The sequence below is a fragment of the Manis javanica genome, chromosome 11 (assembly GCF_040802235.1).
Source record: "Manis javanica isolate MJ-LG chromosome 11, MJ_LKY, whole genome shotgun sequence".
Lineage (NCBI taxonomy): Eukaryota > Metazoa > Chordata > Mammalia > Pholidota > Manidae > Manis > Manis javanica.
In genome coordinates this window covers 69,865,226-69,884,738 of record NC_133166.1, presented here as the reverse complement: position 1 = coordinate 69,884,738, position 19,513 = coordinate 69,865,226, and the positions used below count along the sequence as shown (strand labels likewise).

General features: G+C 38.5%; 1 protein-coding gene across 4 annotated transcripts in view; it reads right to left on the bottom strand.

Annotated features, from left to right (window-relative positions):
* Window positions 1-19,497, bottom strand: part of SARNP (SAP domain containing ribonucleoprotein) — a 69,744-nt gene extending 50,247 nt beyond the window's left edge. For 2 of the 4 annotated variants that reach the window (XR_001852786.3, XM_037008926.2), the window contains exons 1-7: window positions 19,319-19,497; window positions 11,790-11,889; window positions 9,721-9,767; window positions 9,432-9,499; window positions 6,351-6,402; window positions 5,439-5,512; window positions 4,957-4,985 (exon numbers count right to left, since the gene is read on the bottom strand). Coding sequence is in view for 3 of the 4 variants with exons in the window: in XM_037008926.2 (XP_036864821.1) it covers window positions 4,957-4,985; window positions 5,439-5,512; window positions 6,351-6,402; window positions 9,432-9,499; window positions 9,721-9,767; window positions 11,790-11,889; window positions 19,319-19,354 (406 nt within the window). In the remaining variant the exon portion in view is untranslated. The remainder of the gene's footprint in view (window positions 1-4,956; window positions 4,986-5,438; window positions 5,513-6,350; window positions 6,403-9,431; window positions 9,500-9,720; window positions 9,768-11,789; window positions 11,890-19,318) is intronic. The other 2 variants (XM_017658554.3, XM_017658555.3) reach the window with 2 other exon arrangements.
* Between the last annotated feature and the right edge of the window lie 16 nt (window positions 19,498-19,513).

Here is a 19,513-nt window from a genome sequence, read left to right as displayed (position 1 = left end):
AGAATGAAACTGGACCACTGTCTAACCCCATACACAAAAGTAAATTCAAAATGGATCAAAGACCTGAATGTAAGTCATGAAACCATAAAACTCTTAGAAAAAAACATAGGCAAAAACCTTTTAGACATAAACATGAGTAACCTCTTCTTGAACATATCTCCCCGGGCAAGGAAAACAATAGCAAAAATGAACAAGTGGAACTATATTAAGCTGAAAAGCTTCTGTACAGCAAAAGACACCATCAACAGAACAAAAAGGAACCCTACAGCACGGGAGAACATGTTTGTAAATGACAGATCCGATAAAGGCTTGACATCCAAAATATATAAAGAGCTCACACACCTCAACAAACAAAAAACAAATAATCCAATTAAAAAATGGGCCAAGGAACTGAACAGACAGTTCTCCAAAAAAGAAATACAGATGGCCAACAGACACATGAAAAGATGCTTCACATCGCTAATTATCAGAGAAATGCAAATCAAAACTACAATGAGGTATCACCTCACACCAGTAAGGATGGCTGCCATCCAAAAGACAAACAACAACAATGTTGGCGAGGCTGTGGAGAAAGGGGAACCCTCCTACACTGCTGGTGGGAATGTAAATTAGTCCAACCCTTGTGGAAAGCAGTATGGAGGTTCATCGAAATGCTCAAAACAGACCTACCATTTGACCCAGGAATTCCACTCCTAGGAATTTACCCCAAGAACGCAGCAATCAAGTTTGAGAAAGACAGATGCACCCCTATGTTTATAGCAGTACTATTTACAATAGCCAAGAATTGGAAGCAACCTAAAAGTCCAACGGTAGATGAATGGATAAAGAAGATGTGGTACATACACACAATGGAATACTACTTAACCATAAGATGAGGGCAAATCCTACCATTTGCAGCAACATGGATGGAGCTGGAGGGTATTATGCTCAGTGAAATAAGCCAAGCGGAGAAAGAGAAATACCAAATGATTTCACTCATCTGTGGAGTATAAGAACAAAGGAAAAACTGAAGGAACAAAACAGCAGCGGAATTACAGAACCCAAAAATGGACTAACAGGTACCAAAGGGAAGGACTGGGGAGGATAGGTGGGTAGGGAGGGATAAGGGGGGGGAGAAGAAAGGGGGTATTAAGATTAGCATGCATGGGGGGCGAGGGAGAAAGGGGAGGGCTATACAACACAGAGAAGACAAGTAGTGATTCTACAACATTTTGCTATGCTGATGGACAGTGACTGTAAAGTGGTTTATAGGGGGGAGCTGGTATAGGGGAGAGCCTAGTAAACATAATATTGTTCATGTAAGTGTAGATTAAAGATAAAAAGAAAAAAAAAGAAAGAAAAGGGGGATTACTCCTTGATGGGCTAAAACTAACTGTAAATCAACGATTAATGCATGCTTTAAATATCCTTAATTTTGATCACTTAAAGGGTGTCAGATGATCAGCAATGGAAGTACACTTTTCTGATAATATTCCTTTCTCTTAAAAAAAAAAAAAGCAGTTCCTGTGTGGTGACCTCCAATGAGTTCTAAACAATGGTATAAAGGGCATATCAAAGTGTGGGCAAAGGGTCTGTTTGTGTTTATGCAGAGGATCAAAGCCTAAGTTGGCTACCCAGAAAATGAACTAAGATACGATATGAAGAAGAACTTTCAACATCAGCACTCTGTGGAAGAGTCATACCAGAATATGATCATCAAAAAACCTCAACAAAGATCCAGGTGATGCTGCAGTTGTAGCTGCATCCATCCCACCGGTTCCTGGACTTGCCATTGGAATGAAGAAGGAGATATCTAACCTGGCCTGTGCTTTCAGTAAAACAACAAATTTGACTGGATCTATACTGTTGGAACTCAACCAAGAATTAGGAGAAGTGCAAGTTGTAGCACTCCAAAATCTTACAACTACAGACTATCTACTGTTAAAAGAACATATGGGATGTGAACAGTTCCCAGGAATGGGTTGTTTTAATTTGTCTGATATCTCTCAGACTGTTCAAGTACAGTTGGACAATATCCTTCATATCATAGACAAATTTTCACAAATGCCTAGGGTGCCTAACTGGTTTTCTTGGCTTCACTGGAGATGGCTGGTAATTATGGATCTGCCTTGGTTATGTAACTGTATTCCTATTATGTTAATGTGTGTGTGCAATTAATTAGTAGTTTAAAACCTATACATGCTTAAGTTACTCTACGAGAAGATATGTCAAAGAAATAATCAATCCTCCCATGTTTTCTTCCATATGCTACCTCTATAGCTTTTCTTCTTCCTTCCTAATTACAACCCTTAAATAGAATTCGTGCCTCATATCGAATTTACCAAGCATCATAATTCCTCCAGGTGGTAAAGATACCTCAAGACAAGTGCTGGGCATAGAAGCCACAGGGCATAAATCTGCAAAGAAGTAAAAAGCTAACCTTTTCAAACAATAGGGCTTCTCTCTCACTTACCAACTTTACATTTCCCTGTATGGGCCCGGAAGATGACAGGTTAGCCAGAGACGGGTAAGATTCCTCAAGGGAGGAACAACCTAAGACAGGCACAGTCGCAGGGGGGCCATCAGGTGAGAAATTGGGGATCAACAGTGGTGAGGCTTAGAACCTCACCCCCCTGTTTTGAGAGAAATCTTCTGCATCCGTGGATGTTTTAAGGCCCTTGTCTAGCTTGGATTAACACATAGTCTACAGGCACACACCTGATCATCTACAATTGCTCTCTTACAACACTAAACTATGTTTTCTACCTTTATCTTGCACCTACCTACCACTTCAGCATTCTATTAAAAATAAAAATTATAATAATAATAAAGGGAGAAATGTGGGATCCACATATAAATCAAGTATAAAAATCAAACAAATATTCATATTTGACCTGATTGTTTATAGTTCATAATGAGTGATCAAATCCGAAAGTTTTTGTGATGACTGCCCTTGTACTGTTTACCATGTAAGAACTTATTCACTATGTAAGAATTTGTTCACCATGTAAGAACTTGTTCGTTATGCTTCAGAAGGCTGGAGACTGACGAGAATTAGGTTTGGGGTGGATTAATGATTATGCATTGAGCATTGACTCCCCTATACAGAATTTTATTGTTGTTAAACCATTTGATCAATAAATATGAGAGATGCCCTCTCAAAAAATGAATAAATAAATAAATAACATTTTTACTTACATGCCTCAACACCCAAAAAGCAAATAACCCGATTAAGAAATGGGTAGAGGATATGAAGAGACACTTCGCCAAAGAAGAAATTCAGATGGCCAACAGACACACACATGAGAAGATGCTCCACATCTCATCATCAGGGAAATGCAAATTAAAACCACCATGAGTTATTACCTCACACCAGTTAGGATGGCACGCATCGAAAAGACTATGAAGAAACGCTGGCGAGGATGTGGAGAAAGCGGAACCCTCCTACACTGCTGGTGGGAATGTAAGCTAGTTCAACCATTATGGAAAGCAATACGGAGGTTCCTCGAAAAACGAAAAACAGAAATACCATTTGACCCAGGAATCCCACTCCTTGGAATTTACCCAAAGAATACAACTTCTCAAATTCAAAAAGACATATGCACCCCCATGTTTATCACAGCACTTTTTACAATAGCCAAGATATGGAAGAAACCTAAGTGTCCATCAGTAGATGAATGGATAAAGAAGATGTGGCATATATACACAATGCTATTCAGCCATAAGAAACAAATCCTACCATTTGCAACAACATGGATGGAGCTGGAGGGCATTATGCTCAGTGAAATAAGCCAGGTGGAGAAAGACAAGTGCCAAAAGATTTCCCTCATTTGTGGAGTATAACAACAAAGCAAAATTGAAGGAACAAAATGGCAGCAGACTCACAGACTCCAAGAAGGGACTAGTGGTTACTAAAGGGGAGGGGTGTGGGAAGGCGGGTGGGGAGGGAAGGAGAAGGGGATTGAGGAGTCTTATGTTTAGTTCACTTGTTGTCAGGGATCACGGGGAAAACAGTGTAGCACAGAGAAGGCAAATAGTGAATCTGTGGCATCTTACTACACTGACGGACAGTAACTGCACTGGGGTATAGATGGGGACTTGATAATATGGGTAAATGTGGTAACCACATTGTTTTTTCATGTGAAACCTTCATAAGAGTGTAATCAGTAATACCTTAATAAAAAAAATTTTTTTTAAATAACATTTTTTCCTTATTATAAAATATATTATTCGTTGTAGGAATTTTTAAAACAGACAAGCAAAAAGGAGTCACTTGAAATTCCAAGCAGCGTTGATGCATATTAACAATTTAGTATATACCCTTCTAATCTTGTTTCCTATCCATACATGCATTTATTACTAAATGGGGAACATACTGCTAACGTAATTTTATAGCTTGCTCTCTTCAGTTAATGTCTTTGTCACTTAATGACAAATATTCTTTAATAAAATTTTTAACATCTGCACAGTCTTCAAATGGTACACATTTATTTAACCAATTCTTTGTTGTATATGCCATTGTTTTCAATTACTGATCACCATAAATAATACTGTGATAATCCTTGTGCCTACATCTTTAAGCATATCCTTGTAAATTCCTAGACGTAAGACTGTGGAGGCAAAAGATACTCTTTTCCCTTTACCTCTCACAGGAGGCACCCCTCACACCAGACAGGTATACGATAATTATACACTGATCTGAGACATCAGAGTAAGTCAGCTAGGTGCTAGAAACTTGTCTGAAGATGCCCAAGACAAGGAAAACAAACACTGGTACTCCTTATTGTCCCCTGGCTTCAGTGCTCTCCCTAAACTGCCCAGGATGCTCATGTACAGTTTTACCCAAAGCAGAGCAGTGACCTTTATCATCTCTCAGTGACTTTTAGAGTAACAAGTTTACCTCAGTTGGGAGAAACACTATCAGCTGTGCCAGAAAAATACAAAAAGAACTTTCTCAAAAAGTCTCTGTATTTTTACCTTTTGATGGAACTGAGGAAATCCCAAATCTGTAGAAAGAAAAACAAGCTGAATTTTAGGAAGCTGTTCACACTCTTGGTTGTCTGTCTCCGTGTCAAGTGTACATATGGCACTTCTTGCTTGTGATCTCAAGCCTTGCAATCATTAGCTAATTCTAACAACCCCATGAAAGAGGTTCAGTTTAGTCTTTTTCTCACCAAGAGTTCAGAGCATAAACTAAAAGGAAGCCTTATCAGAATTGGGAGTAGCAGTCAGTTTCTGACTTTACCTATTATAAAAACTCTGCTTAATAATAAAAACCCAATCTACAGCTACTATATCCAAATCAGCCGAGATGTTCTGAACAGATCCCAAAGAGCATTTCTTTTCAGCAAGGCCTCTATTCTGCTTAAAATCAGCAACTGTATTTAAAACTGAGGTTCATACCCTCTCACCTTTCTACTCTTTCACCATCTTGAGTCCAGAAGGCTGGGGATACTCACCTAGCTGCCCGGGCAGCTTTCTTGCTCTCCAAGCTCACAGGCACATTGAATCGTTCAGCTCTCTTCTGCATTCTCTACAGGATAACACACAAAAGAGAGGGAAGAGAAAAATTCAATTTCTGGTTTCCTTCTTTTAAGAGGTAAGTTGTTTAAATGTGTTTCTCTTTAGAACATCAACAGTGATTTCTTAAATCTAAACTGATAATACTTATAGTCCTAGAGGATCCCAGGTTGTATCCATCTTAGGACTTGACTTAACAGTCATTTCCAGAAGGCAAACACAAAACGACTATTATTACATTCATGTCCTCAAAAACAAAAGGGAAGGAATAAAATAAAACCCACATTCTGCACAAAGTCAAGAAGACAAAAGCTGTGTTTGCTTGACCTTTGAAAAGGGATCAAAGGAACAGCTTGGTTCCAACACTAGTGGTACTCTTTCAGTTAGAAATGAGGCAGCATTGTCCTATGCCATTTCTACTTTTAAAAAGGCAAAAAAGAACACAGATCTCAACTGGAACTGAGTTTCAGAGATCTTAAGACAGAATCCAGAGAAATTTCAACCTCACCAGCCAGCAAGTAGTAACTCAAGAGTGGTATTTTCCCTTGCTACTTTTCATCTCCTCCAAGCTACCCTCCCAAACTCTAATCCTAGTTTGTAAACACCTTAAAGAGAGTTAGCACTAAGGCCATAGTACTATATACAAGAAGACTAGGGCCTCAAAGGTGATTTCAAAGGCCCAATATTTTCCAAAGTATAGCTGGTGAAAAAAATGTATCCAATACCGAAATCTGTCAACACCGATTTTATGCCTGTGAGTCAACTTTTTGGAGTGATTATACAGATGAGAGAGACAGAGAGAGAGAGGAGAGAGAGAGAGAGCCTGCTCTTATAACAGGGAGCATGCCTACCTCAGTCTGTGGTATTTCAGATGTGATTTTTACCACTTTCTTCTCTGCCGCTCTGGAAAACAAGAGATTTAAAAAATCCAGAAACTGGTATTCTAAACCAAAACCTTAGAATTGTATAAGAACTCCCCTGAATTATATCCTCTGTCCCATATCTTTCTGCCACCCCTTAGTCCAAACAAACACAAAGGCCATTAGAACCTCAGCTCCTTGAACTGTCTGTCATCTATTGATAAAAGTTCAAATAACAGATGAAGCTGCTTTGCTGCAGTATAAGAAAGTAATCAGGAAGGAAGTATGGTTAAATGTAACTGGGCTGAAGGGAAACACTCAAAGGACACCAGAAACCATTTAATTTACTTTTACGAACTTTAAATTTACTTTTTGACTAATGATTATTCCTCCTTCATTTAGATATCAGCTCTCATCACAACAGCAATTTATGACTGCTCTACAAGCTCTGGTTCACTTCTTTTAGAAATCCCTTATTTCTCCCACAGGACTGTAGCTCCAGCTGGAACAATCCAAGTGGGACAAATAAAAATGCCAAAGGGAGTGGGAAGAGAAAAGGCTAAGGGGAGTCTGAATTAGGAAAACATGGTAAGTCACTAGTCAAAAGGTTTAAGAGAAAACAAAAGGGGGAGGATGACAGGGGCGGGAGACAAAGTTCGGAAGTACCCAGGATAAATGGAAGGGCATTAACTCTCCACCAAACAGCTCCCATAAAACTGTGGGTCATAACCAACCTCATTAAGGTCCCTAATTTAGAGACATGGGCGGCTTTTGTTCCAATATCCCAGACACTTTTCCCATTTGATGCTCTGAAAGGTAGTAATGGCTTAATGGCATTTTCAGAGGAAGCAATTCTGAAAACAGGAACTCACTCTCTTCTCCATCCTTTTGTTGGAGGCTCCTGGACTGACGGACAAGCAATGGGTGCCCCCTGCTGACCATAACTAAGTCCTACAATATTTAACTGCCTTGCCAGTGTGGGGAAAATCAAATTAGATACATGTCTATTCCTGGAAAACCTCAAGACAAAGATAAAACAAGGGAACCTCCTTTTGACTGTTTAAAGAACCTAAACTAGCCCTGAATAATCTGACTTCTAAAGAAATTTCTGAATTCTTCCTTTCTCCTGGTCATCCTTCCTTCCCCAACCCTCTCTGTCTTGTTAAGGCAAAGAGGGACACTGAATATTTAATGTTTTACTTGAAGTCCAGAGCCACTGAGAAGGCAGACCTCTCCACCAAGCCCCAGCTAATGACTTCTTCCACATTCTCATCTTGAAGCACAATGACTGCAGGATACCCTCGTAGCAGAAAGGGAACCCCAGAAAGGAAGCTTCCCTCTACTCTGTCCCAACTCCCTCCGTCACAATTAAGCTCAAGCAATAAATACACATCACATTCAGGGACTCACAGGAAGTCTCTTCTCTTCATTGAGTATCTCTTCTATCCATAGGTACACACAAACACTCTCCAAACTACAGGGGCCCAGTACCCTTCTGTACATACTTTAGTCTAACCACTGCTCTCTCTCTGAAAAGCAAAATCACCACCTTCACACATGCACTCTCAATTTCCTTGTTTAGAAATTAATAAAAGTAAAACCCTCTAAACAAGAGAACTGTATATTTTACATGTTCTAAGGATAATGAACTTGTATAAATTTTCAAACTTCATTATTTTTAAGCCACTCAAGCCAATTATCACTTCATTTACCTGAGCTTCCTTCTTGCCCCAGAAGTCCCCAAAATATCTCTACTTTAAAGCTATCCCAAAAGGCATTTTCTCAAGACATTATCTCTGAACATAAATCTATGATGGCAGATAACTAAATGGCTTTAGAAAGCAGCAATATCAGACAAAAATCTAAGAAAATATTAAATGCACACCCTGAGATGCAGCAAACCCACTGCTAGGAATTTATCCTGTGGGCATAAGGACATGCAGCATGGTGATTTTGCTACTATGAAAAATCTAAGTGCCTGCCAACAGGAAACTGGTGACATTACTGTTCATCCATAGAATGGGGTACTACTAGTTGATAGAATAAGGGTATAAATTGATAACTACTAAATCTGGGTGACAAGTCCACTATACTATTCTTATAACTTTTGTATATTCTTGGCAATTTCCCATAACAACAAGCTAAAAAAAAAAGAGACCTACCATAATAATTCCTATTTCATAGGATTAGTTGAGGATTAAACAATCCTCACAGAAAACACTTAGATCCTCACTTAGTATGTAACTATCGTTTAATTAGGACATTACGTGATGATATAGAAAGCAACAATATGTAGTATTTCCATGTATGCATCTGTATATACATATACACCCCATATAAATAATTGCAAAAGAATATGTTGAAAATATCTGGGGAGTCAGATGGGCATGGAGAAAGAGTACTTAATTTTCATTTCCAGACTCCTCTATGTGCTGTTTGACTTTTTATCAGTATATTTATTGCCTTTTATAATCAAATGCAATACAGCTATGAGGAACAAAAATGTTAAAAAAAGACTTCAACTGTTTTTAATGTGCTGGAGTATAAGATGGCCAGACACTTACGGAAAGAACCCCATATAAAAGATATTTATGAGCAACTTTATGGGATAGTTTAAATAAATCAAGTTCCACTTTCCACTCTAGTACTTTGTCCTCCCCTCCTCCACTGTCAATCAAAAAGGAAAAAAGAATATGGTGTTGACAGACATAACCTTTGCTCAGCACCCTCCTCCCTTACAAAATTCCTCATATGCAGAGAATCTATATGATTCTCTACACAGAAAGAGAATCATCTATTATGGAGATGCAACCAAGGCTAGGAGAACTAAACTTGTCAGTGCTTGATATCCCCTGGTCCTGATTATGTAACCTCTATTATATTACACAGAGACTAACTACTTTGCTTCATTGAAACCATATACTTGGAATGAAGTAGAGTCTTCTGAAAATGTATGATCTAATGAGAAAAAGGCCAATGGGAATGTGTAAGAGGTAAACAGAGTGAAACACTACACCCCCTAAACACCAGAACTGTCTACTCCGCACTAAGATTATAAAAAGAAATAGTTACACATCAACAGTTTTTTCAGGTGGTTCTTCTTCTTTGACAGGCAGTTCTATGGGCTTTGGTTCTTCTTCCTAAAACCAAACAGAACAGGACAGTTAACATAAGTCAAAAGTATATACCTGTGAAGAGAAGAATATGAGAACTCCAAAATGAACCAGTCTTCTGAAGCTTTCCTCTCCCCAATGCTCCCTTAATGAGTTACCATTTAAGCCCTCTAACACTGATGTTAAGCAATATGGTCAAGGTAATGGCACACGGCCAGGCCAGTGACTAACCTTACTCTCCAACTCACCTCTGTTTCATCTCCCAATACATCTTCTTCATTTGCCTCCTCTTCAGCTAAAGAATATTAAAATATTCAGGTCAAGCCCTAGTATAAAACCATCTTGATCTCTGTACTCAAGGCTAAAATTGTAATAATTTTGCTTTCCCAAAATAAAATTCAATATTGAAGACAGATTGATGCTTAAAATTTGCTCCACATGAAGATAATCAATAATACAAAGCTGAATTCCTGTGAACTAAATGTGATGAGATCAAACTGTAACATTAATAAAAAAGTAATGTGAGAGAGTACCTTTAAGATTCAGTAGTGAGGAAGGATTTCTTAAAAAAAAAAAAAAAAAACCAACCCAGAAACAAAAGTAATATGCAAAAAATGCAGATTTTTCAATACTAAGGAAAAACAACATTAAAAAAAAATATGACAAAGAAGGTATCTGTGTCTAAAACTAACAAGAGAATAGTTACTAGAATATAACAACAAATGCCTGCAAACTAACAAGTGAATCATGGAAACTCCCAACAGAAAAACAGGTAAAGGACAACTCAAAGAACCATGAAGGAAACTCCCAACAGAAAAACAGGTAAAGGACAACTCAAAGAACCATGAACAATGCAAGAAATGTTTAAACTTTTAATAGTTAGAGAGATATAAATTCAAACAACAGATTAGCAAAAATTACATTACTGGATAGGGTAGTGCCAAGTTGGGTTTGTGGAGGAGATACAAGGACCCTTGTGCATTGACTCTCAGAGTGTAGATGTACAGAGCAGTTCTGAAAGAAATTTTAGTACTACTCAGTCGACTATCTTAAATACACATTTATGAATAGGTATTAACCAGCAATTCTATTGCTAGGTATATACCCCAGATGGACTCTCACACAGTATTATAAGGAACATGAAAGAGTAGCTAAGGAGGCAATATAGGTGTCTGTCCCTGGGTGAATTAAGTACAATCTGGTGAATTCCAGGCATCACAGAATACCGTGCAGGAATCAGAACCAACAGTCTATATGTCCACACAGCCACAGGCCATATAAATATATCTTTAGAAAGACAGTGTAGTTGACTATTGACCAATACGGGTTTGAAATGCACATGTCCACTTATAGGTGAATTTTTTCAATACTAATATTGCAAGATTTTTGCAGATTTGCAAGAAGTTGCAAAAAAAATTTCTCTAGCTTACTTTAAGAATATAGTAAATAATACATATACAAAATATGTGTTAACCGACTGTTTATGTTATCAGTAAGGTTTCTGGGCAACAGTAGGCTATTAGTTAAGTTTTAGGGGAGTCAAAAGTTATACATGGATTTTTTACTGCATGGGGGGTGGTTGCCTTTAATCCCAACATTGTTCAAAGGTCTCCATACTCAGCAAAAAAAAGTGAGAAACAAAGTTAAGGCTATGGCCTCATTGTCAATTAAATAAAAATGTTGTATAACAAACAACACTACATGGTTTACAAAGATAAAGACAACAAATATGTATCAAACACATTAGAATGTTTGCCTAAGGGAGCTGGAGTGAAAGCAATGGGAATAAAAGGGAATAAATAGAGAAGGGACTTGTACAACCTGGGATGACGGTGCCTTAAATGAAGTTTTTTGTGTGTTTGTTTTTAAAAAGGTGGAATTAGAAAATGGCAGAGCTAGAAGGAACCAGAGATTACCTGGGTTCACGGATTTCAACAGCGAAGACACTATTTCATAGATCAGAACAGACACGTAGCCACGAAAACAGTGAGTACTCAGTTTCCCAGTAAATTCCTGGCGTAAGAGGACTTAGAATTCCAATCTTCCAATTATCAGTCTAATGATACTTGTTTTACCATACTTCCTTTTAAATAACTCGCTGAAATAAAATTAGTGTCTTAAAAGGGCGGCGGTGGGCGGTGGGGGGGTGGTTCTTTGTATTATAACCACTGTTTTTGGACGACCAGGAGCTTTCTTGATACAGTTAATTAAGAGCTTACATCACCAACAACCTAAAGGAAAAAAGAAATCTTCCATATGGCAGAACCTAAAAATTATTCCCCTCACTCACATCACTCTTCCCTCTACAAGTACTCACCATGCTCTTCAAGATATGCTTGGAGTCTGTTGATGAGATCTTGTTTTATTCCCTTGGTCTCCAAACCACGAGCAAGACATTCCTGCTTTAGTTCAGCAAGCTAAGAAAGAAGAATAAAGCCTTTCCTTAGTTAACAGAATGAACCTGGTAGGAAAAAAAGAGAGGCAGTTTTCTCAAGGAAGAAAAAGAGAAGAAAGCTCAATCCCAAACTACTGCTCTTAATCCCACCAAGCCTCTGGATCCGCAAAGACAGCCCACTTCCCCTAACAATATTCTAAGATATGGTGAAGAATAAACATCCTATTTTAATGAAATCCTGATCTATTCATGCAACGATTTATTACTACAATTCTTTAGCTGTGTCTGAGATGGAAAAAAGTCTTCTCCCCTCACTTCCCAAAAATGACTGCACCAGCTAGTACTACACAGAAAAAATGAATCTTTAAGTAGAAAATCTAATTACCTAAAAGCAGATTAATTCCTCTTACTATCTGTTATCCCAGTACTAATCTATCATAAACAAACATACAAGTCTGACTACTAACTCAGGTAGATATGTTAGCTGCTTAACATCAAGTGAATAAAAGGATCTATGTGAAAAACGGAAAACTACCCAATGGCATGCCGGAGTTATGATGGTGACTTTTAAATCAGTTAGTTGACTAAACATGTAACAGGTAATGCTTATTAACTTTGTACACAATAGGAGAATTGATGGATTACTGACAGAACTAAGCTGGGCAAGGGGCTGGGAGGCGGTGATACTCCTCATGGACAATAAACTAAAATGAAGATTCAATCTAGAGAGAATAAGGTATCACTATAAAGCATTTCACTTAGATGCAAAGCTTAAATTGTTCAAAAACCAGATGAGCAAGGGCTGGCAACAGTAACTCAACAGATAACCACCTCAAGCTTTCAGATGACTGTAAGCACAAAGAGGGTGAACAGTATGATCTGTTACCAAAGTAATTTTTGGTTCCAGGTGACTGAAAAATATAATTAAATTAATTACACCATTATATTAAATGATGCAATATCCTTACTGGGTTCTATATTCCTATTTTAAGAAGCATAATAACATGCTGATCCAAGAAGAATAAGCAGGAAAAGGAAGGCTCCAGATAACCTCTATGCAGATCAGTCCACAAATAGATGTATGGCCTGAAAGAAAACTTTACTGGTTTTGGAAGTACAGATCAAGACCAACCAAAAGAAGTTAAAGCAGATTCCTACAGAAGAAAAAATTTTATAACTAAGGAAATATTGTTAGGCATCTCTAAAAGGTTTACAACCAAGGGAGCATTTAGAAATGGAGATGACAGCTTTTTCTCCCCACAACAACTGGGCAGGTGAAGCATTCAATGAGCGGGGCAGGCAGGCACGAGACTATGTAGAGAGCCATCTTTCTTCAAGAAACCAAAAGCACCCTCTATTGAGAAATATGGTAGGTGATCACCCATGAAGTGTGGAGTGGCTGCATAGCATAAGAAGGCCTCTGAGGTAAGACTACCTGGGTTCAAATTCCAGCTTTACCTTTTATAGCTGTGTTGCCTTCAGTGAGTAACTTAAACTCTTTGTGCCTGTTTCCTAAGGAGAGGGGATAATGCCAGTACCTACACCACAGGGCTGTTACGAAGATTAGGCCAGTAAATATTTGTAAAGCATTTAGAACAGTGCTTGGCAGCTAGTAACTCTAGAACAGTTTGTGTTAGTTAGACACAGGATAAAGGATTAGACAAGATTACTATCATTGCCTCTTGGATTTCTGAATTTCACTGATCAATATATATTAAAATTGGTAGACTGACTATCAACTTTTTATAATATCCCAATGAAATCATCAACTGATACTTTTGTAAAAAATAATAAAAACCAGTTACTAGAAAAATGATCATACACTTGGATGAAGCAGTGGTGTCTGCTATAAAAGTTCCTAAAAACTTACTCAACTTTTTTTACTTACCATCACTAACCATTAACAGTTCACAGCCCACCTGGCCTGCAGACAGGTCATTCAGAACAGTACAAATCTAAACTCTAAGTGATCTGTAAGGCCCATTTCTTAAGAATATTGACCTGTCCCACACTGATACTTTATTTTCTTTCAGCTTTCCGTAGAACAAGTCTTTTGATTTTAGTTATACTTTAAAAGAGTATTCTTGATTTGTCATACAAGTATTATATCCCTTGTAGAATAGCTTGAAAATTACAGAATGTACTGAGAAAAATAAGTCTTATGTAACCCTGACACTTAAGAGATCAAGTAACAGTTTAAATCACCTGCAGTATGTGTGTAGGTATGTAATACTATTTAGAGAGTGTTGGTTATTTGTTTACAAAACAATATAGCTTCTTTATTTCCTATAACTCCTAATATTCCCCCAAAGCCTCCATTCCTTTTCTCCCCTGGTTTAAATAACTTTTTTTGGTAAATATGTAGGCAATTCAAAGTTCAACTTTCTCAAAGAGTTGTTCCTTTCTCTTTCCTTCCCAAAACTGTGCCTAGATACAGGCAAAAGTTTACAAGGAACTTCGAGATGATGGATATGGAGTTTTTGCACAGGATGCTGACCCAGAATGGTCTGATCTAGACTTGGAGCTGACAAACTGGTTCAGCCGATTGTTTAGCACAGACAGCATCCACCACTGCTGATCACTGACCTTGCCACTGCCTTTGGTCACTGAAATCTCAGCCCCAACTGGTTCCCAGTCCCTAAGCCCAGGTTCACTCAGTTGTCTTCTCAGCACCATCATGTTACTTCAATTATTATATTACTCTCACACTGGGACATTATTTCAAAAGGCAAATAGATGATAACACCAAACAGCTGAAAATGAAGTCATTTCTTTTTGCACATTTCATCTCAGTACAATTACATTAGCAGATTAAAAACCTTTTGAACCCTCAAATAAGAACAAATACTAAATCTTCTTCATTTAAAATAAGCATTTAACTTTAAAATATTTTAAAAGAATGTATTTAAAAAGCAAGGCATGTTGAGTTTATTATATATGTGAATTTTACCTCAAGATTAAAAAAAATTAAAAAACACTACTGTATACAGGACACTAATGTTAATATTAGAAAATAATGCATGTGCATACCCCCTCTATGTGATGTATATACATACAGAAGCTGCCTGAACAAGAAACAGTTAACACTGGCTGAATCTGGGAAGATGCTTGTTGAGGACAATGTAAAAACCCTATACCATATGCATTTTTTAACTTTAGAATTGTGAACTTGTATATCAGTACCCTACTCAAAAATTAATTTCCTTAATTTTCAGTATCAGTGAGGCATTTTCCATTCTACCTATCCACCTACAGAGAAAGGACCAATCAATGTACCACATAATACGTTTGACACTAACCATTCACTGCCCTGTGATTTCTTCTATCTTTCTCTCTTCCCACTTTCCTCTTACCTCTCATCCTCAGCTTCCTTGCTATCTCTTCTCACACCCAACTGTGTAAATACCAATATCCACTAAGATCCCTTCTTTGGTCACCTCATTCTACTTTTATCAAAGGCTTTTTCATGTTCCAGAGTACAATCATTGGCAAATCCTGTCAGTTACCTTCAAAATACCTATATCCAGAACTTAATACCTTCTGGTCTTTCTCTTCTGCAGATTATTGTAAAAATTCTTCAGCCCCTGCACCTAATTATACTTTATCCTCAACAAGGCAGTCAGTGATTTGCAAATTTAAGTCAGAACATGTCACTCTGCTATTTGAAAATCCTCCACTCCTTCACCTCCTTCAGATCTTTTCTTAAACATCAGCTTCTCAGTGAGGCCTTCCCTAGTCACCCTGGTTAAAATTAAAATCCCCTTCTTTCCACTGTACTCTCTACCCCCTTTCCTATTTTTTTTCTACAGACCATTATCATTATTCAACATACTATATAAATTTTATTTATTGTACCTTCCCCCAGTAAAATAGAAGCTCCATGACAGCAAGAATTGTCTGCTTTGTTCACCACTACAACCCCACCACCTATAGTAGCTGACATATGGTAGGCACTTCTTTTTTTTTTTTTAATGAGTTCTAAACCTTTATTATCAGCTCTCAGCTCCTGAGCAGAAGACACACTTTTCCGACTGACTACTAAACATCTCCAAGTGCATGTCCTAAAGATGCTTTCACCCAACACTGAAGTTACCTTTTCTCCTACAGAAAACGGGCTGTTTTTCTTCCTTTCAACCTAGACTAAAGGTATCACTACTCAAACCTTTAAGTCATCTTTCATTCCTCCCATATCTAAATGACTTATAAATAACTTAAAATTCAAAATTTCTTTCAGATTCAGTCCCATTTTAATAGATATTACCTTTTTTTCAGGTCTTACTAAGTTTATTCGCTTGATGAATAGTTTTTGAGTACCTATTACACAGCAAGCATTATTTTAGGTACAATAATCATAAACAAAACAGAAAGAATTCTTGCCCACATGGAGTTTACAATCTAGTACAGAAACAAGGCAATCAATTTTCATATACATAATGTTTAACTGATTTTTTTTTTAAGTACAGGGTCCTATGACAGCATATAAGAAAGTAGTTTGACCATGGGTGTGGATAGGAAGAACCTATCATAAAGAGTTCCTTGGGTAAATCATGTTTGGTATCTGAAGGGCAACTAGCAGTTGACAGAGGTGAAGAGGACAGGGCTGGCAGGAGCACTGCCACCAGAAGTATGAATAAAGGTTCTGGGTTCTGAGGTAAAAAGAGAGGCAGTGGTGAACATGAATTCTGGAGACAGATGACTTGGATTTCAGCTATCACTTCTTAGCTTTGAAACCTAGGGCAACTTAGTTGATCTATCTCAGCTTCCACTTTTTTCTCATTTTGAAATGGAGGCATTTACCTGATGCAATTACTGTGAGAATTACATCAGTTAAAGTATATAAATAGTTTTGACCAAGGCTTGCCACACAGTAAATGCTATGTAAGTGTACAAATTTGAACACAGTAATTCTGAGGAAAGAAATAAAGCCACTATGTTTAGAGTTTAAGAAACTAAGCTGGAGAGATTGGTAGGGATATAGTTAAAAGGCTTTACACAGGGTAGTGCTACTGTATTAAAAATCTAACTGGCACAGCAGCTCCTTCCAAATTTCCAAAGGCTCCCAACTTTCTGCCTACGTGACAAAAACTATATGCCTTACACAACTTAAAAGGCCTTTTTCAATATCACTCCAATCTTCTTTTACAGTCACACAGTTGACCTACTTTCCTTTCCAAACTGCCGTCTACCACCAATATATATGTGCTTTATGCTTCAGTATCACAAAAGTCTCACTGTTCTTAACACTGGCTGTGTACACCCTTCTCAATCTGTCCTCTGCTGTAGTCCTCTTTCTCACCATTGACTGGAAATCTGGTACTATTACCAGTTCAACACATTTTCACCCACAACTCAGTTTCTCTTTCCAACTGTATTAGAATGACTGCATTTCTACAAAATCTTCAGAAATTTGCAGTTGTGATATGTGTACTTACATATCAATTCAGACAGATCATTTCCTTCCTATGTTGAAACTTATTCCTTTCTTCTGAGATCCCATACTGAAGTCCCAAATTCTCTTTATAAATATGGAAAGAATTTTTTAAAAGGAGATAAAACCAAAAGTCAGGATCACTCCATCATCACAGATGAAACAAACACTATCTTGGAAGTCAGAATTAAAGGCATGGGCTCTTAACCAGAAGTCCATGGAATCCTCAGGGCTACAAGGTAATTTTATGAAGCCCCCTCAAATCACATGCAAAGTACACGCACGTGCCTTTTCCTGGGAAGAGGGTCCTACCTTTCATCAGAGTTTCAAAGGTATCTGTGACCTCCAAAAGGTTAAGTACTCTAGAAAAAAAGCAAAGACAAGCAAATGTGATTACAAGAGTGAATCCTTTTAAGCTGTGAGGAGTGCCTCATGTTCTCTTAAACTGTAATACCTGAAATCAGGTCAGAGGACTTTATGCAATCAAAATCAAATTTAGTATAGACCTGAAAAAATACAGGTTTTATGGAAGGAGGAAGTCCATAAGCCAATATAAAATCTGTTAAGTCACAAACAAGGCTGGTAACTTATTCCAGGGGTTTCAAAAATGGGACTAATAGGAAGGAAATATTCAATCTTCCAGTTATGTTTCTTTTTTATCTCCATTCAAAAATTACTTTCCTGTGTATGGTTTATAACATACAGTAACACAATTAATATAAATTAAGTATACGTATAATGGAGATGGTTGCCCTTTTTTTTTTTACTTGACCACTGATCTAATCTACTCATTTCAATACCACCAAGCCCACAGTAGCTCCAGTTAACACAAAACCCATTAAAATCCAAGAGTAAGAGCTCCACCAACTTGCACAGAAAGGCTAACTGGTGTCAACTAATAACTGAATAAGGACCTCTCCTTACCCTTACTCTCCTTGAGGTTTATTTATTTACTTACTTATTTTAAGCTCATCAACATTTAAAGGATCAGTTTTCAGCTTCAGCTCAACCAGCCTGGTTCGTCCAAGGTTCCCAGGATGATGTGACCAAAGACCACAAACCACTTATGAACCAGAAATGGACAACTAATCAAGATACGCTCTTAATTCACCCTAAAAGAAACCACTCTTTTCTTCCATGAAAATAAACCTAAATGTGAGAAAGCTAAAAAATTCCCAAGCGCCACAATTTAAAACAGCTTCTGTGATTGAGAGTGTCACCCAGTGGTGACACCAAGAGATGCAGGGTCCATTTGCGATATGAAATGGGAAAGGGCTAAGCCTAAGCTTGGAAATGTTTTTCCAAGATGCGGGTGACTTGTCTCTCTGGCGGTAGAGCTTAAATTCGGGGAGGCAGGGAGAGGAGGCTGGAGGACGGAGAACCACGAGAGAAAACTTGAAAAACTTAAATTCGAAATATCTGTGTCTTTACTTACTCTTAAAGTCTCCTAACCCCCAGGCTTCCAAGGGAAGGCCTCTATCTTAAGAGGTCTCTGCTCAGGTTTCACAGTTCGCCCCGGGGGCGTATACCCACTTAAAAAGGGCGGAAGCATTTTCTGGATTATGTATGAGACCTAGTTTGAGAGAAATACACAATGGTGTCGCCATCTGCTAACGGGACTCTCAGCTCTGGACAAGATAGAGCATCAACTCAGCGAAGCATGAGGGGTCCTGGGCTCGGCGTGGGGCAGATGAGGGGACCACTGATGTAATGCAGCTCTGACGAAGAGAAACGAGAAGGGAGTTAAGGGAAGGCACTTACACAACCAGGTGGGGAAATGACGGACGATATAACGGCTAGGAAGGGAGCCGAAATAACAAGATTCAGGGAAACGGTGGAGAAACAGGAAATCAGGAAAGGCGTAGTGAGGAAGAAGGGAAGCACAAAAGGAGAGGACTACAGCAGGAGCCGTAAAACGAAGTGGAAAAGCATGCAAGATGAATACGTAGGGAAAGCTGCTAGCCTCCCAGCGGACTTAAGTCCCTAGAAAAGTCCAACTGAGCCCCCACCCCGCTCACGGTACCTTCAGCTTATGGAGCTCCACTGCCTCCGCCGCCATCTTGCTGCGCCTCCACTCCACTCGGCCCCCACCCGCGGCCGCCGCCGCCGCCGCCGGGAGCTCCCGCCCAGGCCCAGGCAGCCAAGGCTGACCAATCGTCGTCACTCTTACTCGCACCTCGAACCATCAACTCTCCCCATTAGGCAGGAGCTGGCGTCT